The sequence below is a fragment of the Dufourea novaeangliae genome, unplaced genomic scaffold (assembly GCF_001272555.1).
Source record: "Dufourea novaeangliae isolate 0120121106 unplaced genomic scaffold, ASM127255v1 scaffold175, whole genome shotgun sequence".
Classification (NCBI taxonomy): Eukaryota; Metazoa; Arthropoda; class Insecta; order Hymenoptera; family Halictidae; genus Dufourea; species Dufourea novaeangliae.
Window position 1 is genome coordinate 1 of NW_015374053.1, and position 16,237 is coordinate 16,237.

The window sequence follows — 16,237 nt, forward strand, 5'->3', positions numbered from 1 at the left end:
TACGAATTACAGTGGCAACCGTTGCAAACAAAGATGATTTAAACAGTATTCTGAACGTTGATTGGTATTTTCAATGACAGGGGATTAATCTACGTTCTTTCAGCTACAAATCGAGTATTTGGTCAAGACGAAAGCTGTCAGCACAACGTCGTAAGAGTTGTCCAAATGTGAACTACACGTGAAGGGTATGGCGTGAAGCAGTGAAGTGACTAATATGCATGGGGAATGCAGGCAGATATAGTACATACATCTGGCACACCACGCGGTGTCTCTTACGTATTCTCCGGGGGTTCTATGACCCCAGGTTTCCACCCACGGGGGTTGTCTGGCGTATTCTCTGGGGTTCTATGGCCCCACCGTTTTCTCGCCTTCTTGGATTTTTCAAATAGCGCGGGAAAAATGGGGGAATTAGTGGTTAGTAGATTTTGTTTATTTACGAGATGGTGGTTAGTAGATATAGTAACTACTAAGTCTACTAACCACCATCTCGTAAATAAACAAAATCTACTAACCACCGTCCAGTAACTACTAAATCTACTAACCACCATCTCGTAAATAAAGAAAATCTACTAACCACCATCTCGTAAATATAGAAAATCTACTAACCACCGTCCAGTAACTGCAAAATCTACTAACCACCATCTCGTAAATATAGAAAATCTACTAACCACCGTCCAGTAACTGCTAAATCTACTAACCACCATCTCGTAAATAAAGAAAATCTACTAACCACCGTCCAGTAACTACTAAATCTACTAACCACCGTCTCGTAAATAAAGAAAATCTACTAACCACCGTCCAGTAGTTACTGTGTGTTAGTGGTTAGTAGATTTTCTTTATTTACGAGATGGTGGTTAGTAGATTTAGTAGTTTCTGGACGGTGGTTAGTAGATTTTCTTTATTTACGAGACGATGGTTAGTAGATTTAGTAGTTACTGGACGGTGGTTAGTAGATTTTCTTTATTTACGAGATTGTGGTTAGTAGATTTAGTAGTTACTGGACGGTGGTTAGTAGATTTGATGGTCTCTTAATCACCAACACCCACTAACCACTAATTACTGACAACTAGTGATAACGAAGGAAAACTAATGACAACGAAGTAAAAACTAATAATTGGTAGAAATGATTTGATGTGAGAAGTAATGATCGCGTACATTTGGCGGAAGTGAATTCACTTTGCGTCTTATCACTCCAACTTCCTCAGGGCGAATGACCCTTATTGGTTACTTACCTTTCTAGCCATTGATAACTGAGCTGTTGGTCGATTCTAAACGCTTCTAGTTATACAATGGAGAGGGAAAAGTTCTTCTAATAAAGTTCGGTGATTTAAAACAATAATTTATTTCGTAATGAACTATTTTATCGTATCGCTAAGCCTAGTGGACAGGTTATTGCATCTGCTTCCTTTAAATACTTACTGATTACGGTACCGATGTATCGATCAAACGATGAATAATAGTTTCTAATACTATTCAACGTATTTACAGAATCGCAGCCATCCGGGATGCTCGCCTTGTTCTCTCAATAAGAAATAACAACACGTTTCTTATGTTACAAACTCGTTCGAGCAAAATCGCCCGTCGTCACTTCAAACGAATAAAATATGATCGTACATCACACAATAATGTTAACAATCGATGTAAATGAAATAAATGTGCTTCATATTGATCACACTAATCGAAATAACAAAACAAACACCCTATAATATAACGGTAACTTTTAAATTGCTCTTTGTTAATCCCGAATAATTAATTATTTTAAGTGTTCATCGAGTCATTTGAACGTTCCAGGGCACACTATTTATAATGGAAAGTTCAAAGATTAAAATTATCTTTTTAAAATAATCGTGACACCTTCCTTTTAACGTTTTGTGCAATCAACGGAACAACGAAATTCCAACGCGGCAACTTATACCTAGGATTTGGAACAGAATCAAAAGTATCGTGTAGAGCTCGAAGATCAACTTCTACAATAAGATTGGTGACGAAAACGAAGTTTAAAAATCTTTCTAAATGATTTTGCAATCTAGGTTTTGATAGAATTCCGGCTTTCAATATCGTTGTTCTTCCGTGTCTACGATCCTTTGATTTCCATTGATTTTATTGGAATAACACTATGCATAAAAAAATTCACGCGAAACAATAACCTGCAGTCCATGGAAACGGTACATCCACAGAACTTTAAATATATTTCGTTACGGTAAGAAACGATCAGTGAGAGAGCAAAACAGTTTCAACTTCAAGAAAACTTACATTCATCTTGGTACTCTTCAAACAGCACTCAACACGTAAAATCATTCGATCGCCATTAGACTCCATTAAAGTTATCTTAAAAAATTTACCTCTAAAAACGAGATTTTTTTTCATTCTCTTATTCGTCGACTATTTTTGTTCGTTACTTCAAGTACCTGTTCGATGATTTCTAATACAGATGGTATATTCGTTCATCCGATTTATCCACAAAGGTAACCTCACAGAGGCTCAAATACTATCCGATCAAGCTTCCCGAAGTAATAATTCCGGATACCCTCTCTTCAAGGGAGTCACGATTCCGTCTTCTCGGGAAGGACAGTTTCGTCCACGTCGATTTCGGTTTTCAATTGTTGTTTCGCTTCAACATCCTTGTCTGTCTCGTCGTGTTCCATCTGTTCGTCGACATTGATTTCCTCCTCCTCTTCGCATACGTCTGGTAACATTTCCTCTTTCACCGTGACCCCAACGCCTTCGCAGTTTTGCTTTTCAGAATCCGTTGCTTTCGTTTCTGTTACATTCGGAACACCCTCGTGAGGCGGCGAGATCTCACCAGGTCGGTGGAACGTCAGCACGTGGTGGTCCAGCTCGGCTCTGAAGAAGAACTTGAGAGTGCACTTGGAGCAGTCATAGGGACGGGCGCCTAGGCCGTGTTCTTGCAGCATGTGATTCTGTAAAAATTTGTTAAAGTTCAGTCGACGAAGATCATCCGGGAGAATTTTCTTTTTTTTTGTTTTTTAGAATTTTTATAAGGCAGCACCTGAAGACCAATAGGCGCGGTGAAAAGGGACTGGCATATGTAACAGCTGAGAGCAGCACACCCGGCGAACGTGTGCTCTATCAAATGGCTCTGCAATTGCAGGGGACTGCTGGCTTCGTAAAGACACAGGTGGCATCGCAATGCATCGACAGAGGACTTCCCCGTGGCCTCTAGGTGTTCCTTTCTCACGTGCTGCTGTATCTTTGCTTCCGACGGGAAGGACATCTGAGGGAGACAGTAAATTTTCGATAAAAATCATACAGATACAAATCGAGGGCTAATAACGAACATACAGTTTCATCGGTGAGCACAAACACGATTATCGGACATATAAATTCTCACGTGTAAAATTTTAAACGATCCTCGATGCCTTCGAAAAATATTCCCCGTTACCTGACACTGTATACAGGTGTACGTATTCGATCCAGCTCCGACCTTCTCGTGTTCCGCGAGCCTGTGTTTCTCCATCTCTTCAGGGTCCTCGAACTTCACCCCACAATCCTGACACCTCTTGTTATCGCTCGCTTCGTCTGTCCTATCCTCTGCTTTGAACACTCTCTCGGAGTCCCATCTGGGCCCGGTCCACTGGGACTCTTTACCACCAGAGACCCATCCCCTGTCGCTTTTCCCTCTCGCATGCTCGTACGGCGAGTTCAGGATAGGCAGACCTTGCGAATGACGAACGTAACAAGACTTGCAAACCCTGAGGGATTGTCCTCCGCTACTGACGTGGCTCGGTGGTAGACTGACAAAGTCATCGGCCGAATAATCTCTGAGACAGAGACAGCAACCGGGACTCTGACTCTTTTGATTAGGACTGGGACTAGAACCTGCGTTCTGGGCGCCCGTGGAAGCTCTTAGATGATGCCTGGCGTGGAGACGACACTCCAAGTCGCTGATCAACGTCTGCCTGCAGACGACACAGGCCGCGGGCAGATGAGGCAGAGAACCGTCCAGTCTTTGTTGGGGATCCACCGTCTCGAGACTGTGTCTTTGGACGTGCTCGAGGAACTGGCCCTCGGACGACAAGTTTCCGCGACAGACGACACACGTGTCGCTCAACTGGATCTTGCAATGCTTCTGCAGCTTGTGCTCGGCCAGTGTTGCACCGGATGGACACACCTAGGGATGAACCGGTCCAAGTAAATACAAGTAAATAATCGATACATTCGTGTAGATACCGAGTACTTTTAATATCGATTAAAAGTTTATCCCTAGACGCACCTCGTCGCAGATGTTGCACTTGTGACGTCCACCAGGCTCGTTCGACGCGTGCTGAATCCTCGTGTGGGACTCCAATTCGGTTCTCGAGCGACACACCTCGCCGCAATACGCGCAGCTCATGCTCAGGTTCGACAAGGATTTGTTCTGAAGCTTCGCTGGAGTATGAGCGAGCTTCTTGTGGGCCTGGAGTTCCGCTTCGTTCGCGAATTCGCCTGTCTCGCACAGCTCGCATTGCTGTTGCCCTCCTGTACTGGTGTAGTTCGGTCGTTTATTGTTGTTGTCCCGTTGATTTAGGGAGTTGTTGTTGCTGGAGGCTGGAGAACGACCTCTTTTCTGAGACTTTGGCTGAAGAGAAAGGAAGACAGACGCGTTACTCTACGAAGAAGACTCTTACGGTGAAGGGTTTGAAAGGGTTAAAGCATCGAAGTGCAGTAAATCTTCGATGAGTGTTCGAAGGATTAATATTCAGTGACGGAGAGGCTTCGAACGCTCATCCATGATTTACTGCATTCGAATACCCACCTCCTCTAGAGTCCTAGGGGGTCTCCCGATCCGTCCGTTTTCCCTGGAAGCGCTTCTAACACTCCGATGATCGTTGGAATGATGCGCCTGGGCCATGTGTCTGTCGAGCAAGAATTCAACAGCGAAGCCCTCCCTGCAAATCGGACACCTGTACAAGCTTGTCGAATGGCTAGCCAGATGAAGTTGCAGTTCCAGTTCGGAATTACAGCAGATCCCGCAGAAAACGCATCTCGGCGGTGTGTTTCCAGTAACACCGGGCGTGGACGCTGGACTTCTGGCCACGGGGCTGCTGTTCGACACTGTGGGAGGCGCGTGGACGTTTCTGACATGGTTCGCCATTTCGGATTCGCTTCTGAAGAAACTTCTGCCCTCGCCGGCCGGCGCGTTTCCCGGCGAGTTCTCGTTGTTGGGAACGGTACACGCGTTGCACCGATAGATCCTGCACTCCTGGCTGTGTTTCACGGCGAAATGAACCTGTATCGCGACCCTCGAGTCGAACGTGTCCCTGCATAACGCGCACCTGTACAAATGATGGGCGTGGCTGTCGAGTAGATGCCTCTGGAGGAGATCTGGATGAGGGTAGAGCTTCTTGCAGGCCCCGCAGGCGTACTCTTTGCTGATCTGACCGAGATAATGCTTGGTCAGATGCACCAGCATGTCTTCTCGATCCTGGAACGTGGCGTCGCACTTCGGACACGGATGCCTGACAACGTCTTGCCTGTGATTCGCTTGGAGATGCCTGGCTAGATGCTCCCTGAACGATTCGAAATCCTTCAGAGCGGCGCCGCACTGGCCGCAGAGCAGAGTTCCCGCGGTGTAGCTGCTTTCGGTGGGTCTGGAATGTTTGCTGGTGAGATCGGCCGGCTCGGAGATCGATTCTCGGGTCTTCTGGCTCCTCGAGATCTTTCGGTCCCCGCCGTAACTCCCGTTGATCTTCGGGTCTCCGTACTCGGTACCGTCCACGGGACCTATTCGACGATTCTCGCAATGTTGTAGGACATAGTGCTCCGCGTACGCGGCCGCGGAAGCGCACGGAATTCCGCAGAGCGGGCACATCATCAGCGCAGACTCGAAACCGTCGGTTCGATGGATCGAGACCAGGTGGTCCCGTAGCGAGCCCAATCCGGAGAACTTCATGGTGCATTGGTTACAGGTGAACGCAGGCTCGTAGCGATCCTTCTCCGTCGATCGTTCCGATTCCTCTTGGTACTTCCTCTCGTGATCCTTCGACGATCCTTCGGATCGATCCAACGAAGCTTTGTCCCGCTGATAGACGAGCTGATCGCCGCTCCTGCTGGGCGACGGAGGTATCGCCATCGTTTCGCCGCTCAGAATCGCCTGGTGCATCGTGTGCACGTGCATCTGCAGTTGTTGCATACAACTGAACGAGTCTCTTGTGCAGTACATGCAAGCCAGTTTCAAAGGCGAGGTCAGAAGAATCGGCGTACTGGACGCGCTGCCGTGACAACTTTTCAGTCCGGCTTTTGGATTCAGTACTAGATTCAAGGACGGCGACGGGGAACTCGGGACTGGCGGTGACGACGTGCTATGAGAGGACACGCTTCGTCTGCCGTGGTCCATGTCCTGGTGCTTCGTCGGTCCGTGGGACTGATGGTGTTTCTTGTGGGACTGCATGTGCGACGTTAACGCAGCCGCTGTGTTGTATCCCCTCGAGCAGGCCGTGCACTGGTACGGTTTCTGGGTGTCGTGAGTCTTCATGTGGATCTTCAGGTGATCGCTGAAAGCACAGATTATTCTTCTCTTAACGCCGACTCGATGGAACACTGACATTTTTTTATCGATGTTTAAAGGGAAGATCGAATAATTTGTGGCGTTATTGTTTATTCAATAAATGGGATAAATCCATTAGTGTACATTAATATATGTATTAATATAAGGTAGCATAAGTTTATACAAGAAAAACGTACAAAAAGTGTGTATACATATAGGCGTACATGAAGATGTATACGAGCAGAGGTGGCACTAAATTTCCACTGGAAAAAGGAGAAATCTGCGTGTCAACGTGGACGAAGGAAAATCCGATGATTAGAAACAAGTCGTCCGTTTCGGGTCACCCTTTTTCCCCGATCGCTAAATCGTCGACGAATCGCGACGGACGGGGCGAAATGAAAGCTAGAGAGGGTGGAGGGCGGAAATCACGGGAATCTGTCAGATTCTCGCGTGGCCAAAAATAAAGAGTGCCGACGGGAAAAGCGATACGAACGATGAGGTCAACAATTTTCACGGGGGCCGTATCACGGACGAACGAATTATTCATTCCGGTCGGTGGAAAACTAAATCCGTTATAAGGCGAGGTCGCGCAGGTTGCGGTCCGACTGGTCAGTGTCTCGACTTCCAGAAACGAAGACGGACGGCCAGCGAATCTGCTCTTGCACTTTACGACTGAATAATTCATATGCCAGAATTATCGGCTGGCCGGTGGAGACCCCGCCTCCTATCAGCCGAACCGTGTATCGGTTTCCGTGTGTCGTCCATCCAGGGCGAAAATAAGGGAGGGGGAAATTCAACGCAACTGGGAAGGAAATGCCCGAAACATTCGTATTGGTTTTAGTTTTTCCTTAATTGTCTTGCAGCTCCACTTTCACGGCGACGACACGAGCCCTCTGGAGCATGACTCCGTGGGTAAATCCATCAACTGGCAGTCACGGTAATCGTGGCGGAGTGTTTTGTGAATGAAAAAAATGGCCAGTCATTATCCCCCGTGAGGGGTGGAGCGCCGATGCTAGGGGCCAGGAAGAGAGGAAATAGAAATAAATGGACCAGAAGAGCTCCACCCAGCCAGCCTCTTTCTTTCGGTCACTCTCTCACTTTCGCGGGTTCTCCCAGTTTCGTGGCCCTCCTGCTCTCGACCGAAACTTTATTTAGTGTCGACGCACCAATGAATGAATACTTGAGAGATTTTCTAACTATTAAAGTCGAATTTCAAATGATAATAATATTATTGAATATTGGTCACATGAAAATTACGTTTTACAACGTATAGATTTTATTTTGAAAACATAAAATCTATATTACTGTAACAAAAATTAATCAGCATGTAAAGTACATAAGTACAATTTCATAAATTTAAATTTCCAATAACAATAATAATTATTATCATTATTATGAAGTTCGTGGTAATCTGTACAACTTACAATTTTATTGTACCAGATAAAAGGTGAGGTGCTGTCGTTTAAACAAACGCAATACATATTGGCTTTAGATACATGGAATTTTTCCTCTGTCTTTCCGTGGCGAACGACACTAAAGAAGAACCGAGAGCAGGGCCGATCGATCGCCGACGATCTCCATCGCCGCGCACCGAGATCCCCCGTGGCTACGGGGATCTATGCGAGAACCACGGGGGTTTTCACCCGTTTGTTGGGTCACCCAAGCCGACTGTCAAGGTGGGAGTGAACGAATAGAGACGTGTGGCGTGAAGATCAGGCAACGCGATTGTAATAATGGCTGACAGCCGAAAGTCTCTGTTAGAACTTTGACTTCCAGTCTCGCGACGTTCGGGAAATCCCGATTTCTACCACCTCCTTTCTCTATCTCGTCTTCTAGTGCTAACAAGAAAATTCTGGGATACGAAACAGTGTCACACTAACTGCAAGGTCTACCACCTAGTGTGGGCACCTTCGTTTGTTCTGTTCTAAATAATTTTACTAGGTCCAGCGTAAGAACATAAAAACATTTTTTCAAAACAAAATATTAAAACAGTCCACTGAATTAAACTATGTAATCTAATATATTTTTCACTCTTAAAAGAAAATTCAGGTCTGAAAGGGTTAGAAAAGAAAAGGCACAAGTCGAGTAAAAATCTATGCAGACGATCGACGATAAAATTGTCTACTCGCGTCCAGTGGGTTACAAGGAGTATTCATCGGGCGATTTTCGTGTGTCGAGAGAGAGTCCCGGTTTCTAATCCCCCGAAGGGGTCGTAAGCGCGACGTAATCGCGCGAGGCACGGTCGGAAGAGAGCCGGGAACGAGGCACTTGACTAATGTTCTACCTGTTGTCCCGTAACACCTATGCGCCTACCTGTCCGCTCACCTGGACTCGAGGCGAGGCGCAGAGAGCCTCTCTTTTTCTCGCTTGCGCGTATTCACTCCGTGTCTCGTGGCTGTGTGTGCCATGTCTCGAAGAGACCGTGTGTGCGAAGGAACACAGCTCGAAGACGAAAAAGATGCGGCGGTTCGGTTCGCCACCACCCTTGCGGCGGGAACCAGCTTAGCATTTCAATACGGACGAGTCAATGCGCGCGCGAAAGGGGGAGAAATAAAGATAGGAAAAGAGGTCGTCGAGAAATCGTTGGGGAGGCGGTGGAACGAAAAGAAAAGAGTCTCACACGTGAGAGAAGTAAGCTTGACTAATGCCAGCCGGGTCCGCGGTCGTCGCACGATCATTATTCATTTGTCAACCGCCCCGGATCGGTGGTCCCCCGGAATATCGGGGCCCTCTGTTTTCTTTCCACTTTCCGGCTTTTGCCCCCACCCCCCGCCCCCTGACTGACCACTCTCTTTCAGAACCTGTGGGATGATTCATTCTTCCCAAAATCGGATTCTCCGGTGTTATGGAGCAAGGAAAATCGGTATACGATGGTTCGATATTTACTGTCATCGCGGGACCGAGGTGTTCTCTGAGTTAACCCTTCAACACCCAGTGTGACGTATGCGTCAGATCTAGGAAATGAATATTTCGAGGGAAACGAATGTTTTGAATAGTCTTAAAATGACTACTGGTTCTTGATTTCATGGAAGAAAAAATTCTTGTTCAAGACACCTAAAAGATGCAGTGACCGGGTTAACTAATCGCGAGAAATAATTTTTTCCCTGAAAGAGGTGTTTGGAAGTTAAATGGCTAAACATAAATTTGATAAAAGTAGGAAAATAGGTTGGTTTAATACCGATATTTTCAACAGCATAATAACAAGACAAAACATATATATGATGGTCACATAATTTTGAAATAACCATTTAAGGGTCTGGGCGTTAAAAGGTTAAAGGTTTCCTGGCTTACCTCCTTGAGAAAGCAGCCTCGCAGTGCGTGCACCGGTATCTTCGATCTCCCGTGTGGAGCTTCACGTGTCGATCTCTGCTGCGCTTGTGCTTGAATAGTCTCGCGCACCAGCTGCACCGGTAGGGCATCTGATCGCCGTGACTCTGAAACGATAAGAAGACATCCGATCATCGTCGATGAAATTGTAATGTAGTTGCTGTCACTTCGATATATTGTTTCAGGTGATCCACACACTCTACTGCACACACCTTTATAAATCATTTTTAATGTTCAAGTATTGAAAAACTGGACGAAATCGCTTCAATCGCAATATATTGGTTATTTTTAAGACTAAAAAAATGCTTTCTCCTAAGCAAAATATTGCGATTTCTTCAAGTGATGTAGTGTCGGCAGATTTCGTCCAATTTTTTCTCACTTTAACATTAAATATCTTGGAAACGGTGCAAGATTGAAAGCTAAAATTTAACAAAGTTCATTTTTCTCGTGGTTATCGAGAAATGTTTTAAATTTTTCAAAAATCGGTCACTGCGACCATAATTCTCTGCGTTTTGACGTGGAATAGCTCATATACCAGTGGTGGTTCGTGAAGAAGAAAGAGGGGCAGAGGTGTGGGGGGAATCGACGGGCAAGAAACTTCTCGCCAGAAAGATGTTCCTCCGGTGGTTGTCACCCAGGTAGATCGGTGTGACCGATATGATCGCGAACGGGTCGGGTCATTCTCTCTGTCCAGTTTTTTTTTTATTTTCCTCGTCTTTGTTTCCCCTAGCGGGACGACGCGATGCTCTCTTTTCGAGTCGGTGTGTGTCCGTCCCGCGGTGGAGTAGGCTCGGCACGTACGACTTTCGAGCCGTTTCGTCGGCTCCTTTGAAGAGACAATCCGGACGGAAGGGCGAAGCGATCTCCTCTGCTTTTGCCATGACACCGCCCCGGAAGGAAGCCTCGCGGGAAAAACTTCTCGGTGAAAGCGATGAGGAAAACTTCTTCCGATTCCTGTCGATCGTACGAGGGGGATCAAGAGATCGCGACAGAGACTCGATACGATTAACAGATTTCAACGGAACGCAGAGAGCCAAGGTTCTATCTTTTCTTTTTTTTCAGATTCATGGTTGAACGACTTGACTTAAAAGAATGTTAGTTTCTAGGTTGCATTTGCTTTATATTACGGTGAATTTGTATTCATCGGACCAATGAGACGCACGTAGATCAATTCGATTAAATTTTTTTGACGAAAATAGAGTTAGAGCAATTCAGAACACGGGCGACGATATTGATGTTTTTGATGTTAATAAATGATGCATGGTATACATAGAAATAGAATTTTTTGATTACGTTTCACAAAACGATGGCCGTAGCAGGCACATCAACGGATCGACTCCTCGACCGTCAGGAGCAACGTTCCGTTCGCTTTGGTGTCCTCGTACCGAAAAAGGTTGAACGAAATTATTTATCTCCGTTATCGAGGTCGTATCTCTAAGCTGGAATTGCGATTCGTGCCGCGTATGGTGGAAGCGGCTTTAATCGAGGTTGAAAAGTCGAGAGAGGAACCCCGAAGCGGGCGAACCACCTGGACGAACTACCTGACCGGTACAACCTGTTATGGGCCACGGTACAGATTCTGACCCGAAGATGACCCCTCCACCCGGGTAGACGTCGGCTCGGGGACGCGGAAGACCGAGAGCCTCTAATGCCACCGCCATGCAAAACGGAAGAAAAATTCGAATTGGCCACGCGTCCACCACGCCTTCTCGAACAACTTCTCTCTCGGAAGAGTTTTAAAGGCAGGTTTGCCTAGGAATCGAGCGGATTACCCGAATACATAATTCGTACAAGGTGAAGCGCTCCTTGCAAAATAATAACGGAGCGACGCAAAGGCTTTAAATCATCTACGCACTACCGTCCATAAATGTCTGACAGAGATGGGCAAATTCATGATCTAGATCAAAAAATCCCGAATAACAAATAGAAGATAAAAAAAATATTTCGCCATTTTTTTAACCCTTTGACTACGAAAGGGGTATATATACGCCCTCTAAATTTGTCTTACTATTACACATTTATTGCTTTACTAAAAAGCGACGTAGACATACATTGATGGTTAATTCCAATTTTTATAATAAAAGATTCTTCTGCAATTCCATCTAAGTACATATTTTCATAGTCTTTACATTCATCACCACATTCTGATTAATTTTTCGTAGTATTAAAATAAAATTCGCAGTTTGGTAAACGATCTGTCCAACGAAATGTGACAGTCTTTCGTGAATCACTGTAAAATTCGGACACACGAATAAAAAGGCTAGTAATTACCTGTTCGTGTTTCTTCAGATAACTCAATCGTGGAAAGGTGCGATCGCAGAATTGGCATGGATAAGGCGCGGTTCCGTTGTTCCCGTCGACGTTCACACCGACGTCGGCGTCGACCTCCGGTTCCGACGGGAAACTGGCCGACGTCGGCGTCGCGCAAGACGACGGTGTCTCTCCTCCGCGTCGCGAGTTCGCTCCGCCATCCTCGCTGTGCCAGGACGAGCTTCCGGTACCAAGTGCCTCTGCAATCCCAGAAAAAGAAAATGTCTCACACAACCCTCGTTCTCCATTGGTCGATAGAAAAACAGAGTGTCTCGGATCCTGTGCCAAATATCTACGGTAAATGATCGATGAGTGTTCGAAGATTTCTAATTCCCCAGTATTAAATATAATAAGACTCGTCCCTTATAAGTATTCAACCGTCATCCCCCACCACTGGGTTCTTGACTAATTCCACATGGGACGCCTCGTAATGGATGGGGTTGACGTCTGAACACTCAGTGCCGAGTAGCCCTCGAATACTCATCAACGATTTACTGTATCTAATTGTTTCGGTCGAGTTTCTGTGGAACACGATCGATGCCGTGCGCAACAGAGTTTGCTCGCGACCGTCGGACCCGACGGATCTTTTTTTTTTTTTTCGAAACAGGTTTATAAATGTCGTAACAACAGGGACCAGTTCTTCCATAAGCGACCTTACGAACCCGACATAGTAGGAACGTTACGGACTCCGGCTGACCTCAGTGTCCCGCTCTGTTCTGTACACATGTACATACGTCCCTTTATATTGTTTTCGTAACGAGTGTACGCGCGATGAAACTGGTACCATTAACCCGCGAGGACTCGTCAAGAAGCACAGAGATCCTCGAAGACTGGTCCCCGCGGATAGGAGAGAACAGCGAGGAAAGAGGCATTCCACGCAAGGGGAATTTCACGGATCGAGTTCTGCTACCCCTTTATCCGTATACATCCGGTCCGCCGCTATCTGGTGGAGATCGCGTTAACCGTACGTCGCGATTTTTGCGTCGTAACGTGGAATGGTTGCTCCTTTTCCTTCCCTAGGATAGGGAACATCGTTCGAGCGATCCTGGCCTCTTCTGGGCAACAAGAACGATACACGGTTCTGTCCAGTGGTTGCGCAAGATGATACGCTTGGGCGCGTATCGGTAAGTCTTTGGTCGATTGCTTACAATTTAGAAGTTGCTTCGGCCCGAGGACAGTGAAAGGAACGGAGTTTCTTTTGTGTTTCGGGTGGACATAAGGGAAGGTTGCCGAATTTGGCGTATGATTTACAATATACACAAAACCACCCTAAAAATTTCAATCCTTGTATATTGTGATTAAAATAAAAATGAACCACTTTTGGTTCTAGGGAATATAATCTATCCTTTTTTTAAGAAACATTATTTCTCGACACGAGTATGGCATACTTGGTCTATTTTGATTTTAATCACAATGAATAAGGATTGGACGTTTTATGTTGGTGATTACATTAACTAACTTAGTATACAAGTAACACATATTGTGACACGCGAAAAGCTACAATAGTGGTCGAAATTCGGCAAGCACATCCGGACGAGGCGAGTCGAATAATTAATAATTGCCAGGAATGAAGAGACTCCCACCGGCCTCGCATAGAGCAAAGTGGCCCTGGTAAACGGTGGAAATGACTCGGCTAGTTGGCCGTTTCCTCATTTGCCCCGGTCCACGCTCTGGATCCGACACCCACCACGGGATTTAAGAGATTTTGCGGAATCCCGTCGTCGTCGCCGCTCCAACACCGTCGAGAGACACCCAACGAGATCGGATCACGGGCGGCTTGGATCCGCTTAAATGGGTCGCATCCTCCGCCCACGGGGCCTCTGTTGACCGTCGTTTTTCCTCTTTTCAGCTCGAGATCGCGTAGAAATCTTCAAGACCGCCTGGGGCTAATTCGAGCGATTCCTTTTTGGAAAATCTCAAGATACCGTTCCTGTTCCGAATAGGTGGTAGATACGGTTGGCTCTTAGGGAACACGTTCTTGGGTTCTGCTTGGTTTTCGAATATGACCAAGATTTTCTTCGTCTATCCTGTTGGATGGTTAGTGGACTGTTTTATAGAAGAACGATCTCAGAGATATCGAAGGATTCGTGAGTTCCGTGGAGCGTTCCATCGCGGATAACCCCACGAGCTAGCTCCTCTGTCGATCAGGTGTGTGTTCCTTCAATTGTGCAACCTGCATCGCACACGTATCGGGGCACTCGCCCAATTGGCATACCGAATGACTCACGGCGTGCTTCTCTTCTCAGAGAAAGAGAGACAAGACGGATCGGGTGAGCACGCAATAAATATAAACCGAGCTACCGAAAGGCACCCAGCTGATCTCCTCCCCCTCCGTCATCGGGAATTCGACCGCGACTGCCAAGAAGAATCGGAGGAGGATCGACGTTGTCCCGCCCATGGAAAACCTTTCTAGATGTATCACGTATGTACACTGACGTGTAAACTCGGCTTCCGTTAGAGGGAAAACTGGCGTAGGGGAAGGAACAGTCTTCTATCACTTGATGTCGGGAAATACTTAATTTATGCCAAATTAATATTGAATTTAATCATTCTTTCAGTACCTACTTGATATAAATTTATCAAGTGCTAGAAGTCTCTTCTCCTACGCTACTTTTTCCCCTAAGCGTAAACTGAGTTTGCTCGTGAGGGTACTTACTTGCTACGTCCTAGGAAACTATAGACTTTAAAACAGAACTTATTTCATCCCCTAACCAGAGATCTCTGATGGTTTCCGTTGTTCTCACCCCAGAGCAAAACGTTTGATGTTTCTGTATACATCGTTAAAATATTGTGTGTACATTCGAATGGTCTCCAAGAGGAAAGGATTACGCTAAAAAATAAGACCACCCTCGACTCCGTTCGGTAATAACACCGAATCTGCTCGACGATTCCTCGAAGTTTTTCGAGAAACTTGACGTGACGCGCGTTGGTCGAATCTTGGACAAAAGGATCCGAATCCTTCGGGACAACAAAAGGGGGGCAACACATCGGCGGACAAGGACGACGTAACGGCCCGTTGGGGGATTCGAAAGGGGGGTTTTATTTAGAATCCGATTCCGTCCAATCAGCGGCGATGTGTCATCGACGCGAAAATAGTCGCACTTAACACTGGCAGCTCTGTTTCTGCGACCTGCCGATGCCAGCCGTATTGCATTTGTGTTTTGTGTCTTTTGGACGTGTGCGTAACGGCCCGTACAGGCCTTCCCATCGCGTGTGTGGACGCGTAATGTGTTGTCACCTCGTGTGCCCGTCGCTATTTATAGGAACGCTTCGACGTCGCTTATTAATAGGGGGCCGACTTAACGCGTTCGTTAATTGTGACTTATGTGCACGGACCGCGAACTCCCGACAGTCACCAGTGGTTTGCGCGGATTTACAAACCACCAATGGCGCGACGGTGACGACGATGATCTTCTGCCCCTGAAATTTTTACAGCCGATCTCGCGCTACCCCTTCCCCCTACCCACTCATAGAGATATGCGATATTGGTTCCAATATCCATATATTTTTTCTCGTTAAATATCGATAGATGAAAAATATTATTCAAAAAGTATCGATAGGAAAATCCTTTCAATTTACCAACTAAAAAATAAGCTGCTTATATTCAAGAGAATATTATTCTGCAGCAGCTTTTCTTTTGTCAAAATTATCGGTATATTGACAAAAATTACCGATACCTGTAAGTATTAGTTTCTAAAAGGTCGATAAACACTAGCGATATACCGATAGACAAATATTGATATACAAAGCTATCGATAAATTTCGCCCATTACTACCTCCTTATCGGAAAATCACCGTGACTGTTTGGCGATTCTGATATGTCGATCGATAGCTTCAACCCCTGATCAATAGATCCGGATAGATCGTCTTCACGTTTAATCGAAACGAAACAAATCGATCGACGAAAGGTTTAAAAGAAAAACTGATAACCATACGTTTCTGTTTAGCAAGTTCGAATCGATTATTCCTTGTGATGACATTCTCGAGAAGGTCTAGAATACGAGCAATCGGTTGGTAATCGTCGATGCCTCGAATTTAATTCCGTTGAAAAATTTTATTGCACGGCGAACCATGTGAGCCGTCATTATAAATTCCTCTTACCAGCGGTCACAT

General features: G+C 45.9%; 1 protein-coding gene across 1 annotated transcript in view; it reads right to left on the minus strand.

The window, feature by feature from the left end:
• Nucleotides 1-2,495: 2,495 nt before the first annotated feature.
• Nucleotides 2,496-16,237, minus strand: part of LOC107189925 (zinc finger protein 423 homolog) — a 76,324-nt gene continuing 62,582 nt past the window's right edge. The window contains exons 5-11 of the mRNA XM_015578617.1: nucleotides 12,086-12,324; nucleotides 9,779-9,921; nucleotides 4,757-6,494; nucleotides 4,235-4,579; nucleotides 3,404-4,132; nucleotides 3,011-3,235; nucleotides 2,496-2,921 (exon numbers count right to left, since the gene is read on the minus strand). Coding sequence (XP_015434103.1) covers nucleotides 2,544-2,921; nucleotides 3,011-3,235; nucleotides 3,404-4,132; nucleotides 4,235-4,579; nucleotides 4,757-6,494; nucleotides 9,779-9,921; nucleotides 12,086-12,324 — 3,797 coding nt within the window. The 3' untranslated portion in view covers nucleotides 2,496-2,543. The remainder of the gene's footprint in view (nucleotides 2,922-3,010; nucleotides 3,236-3,403; nucleotides 4,133-4,234; nucleotides 4,580-4,756; nucleotides 6,495-9,778; nucleotides 9,922-12,085; nucleotides 12,325-16,237) is intronic.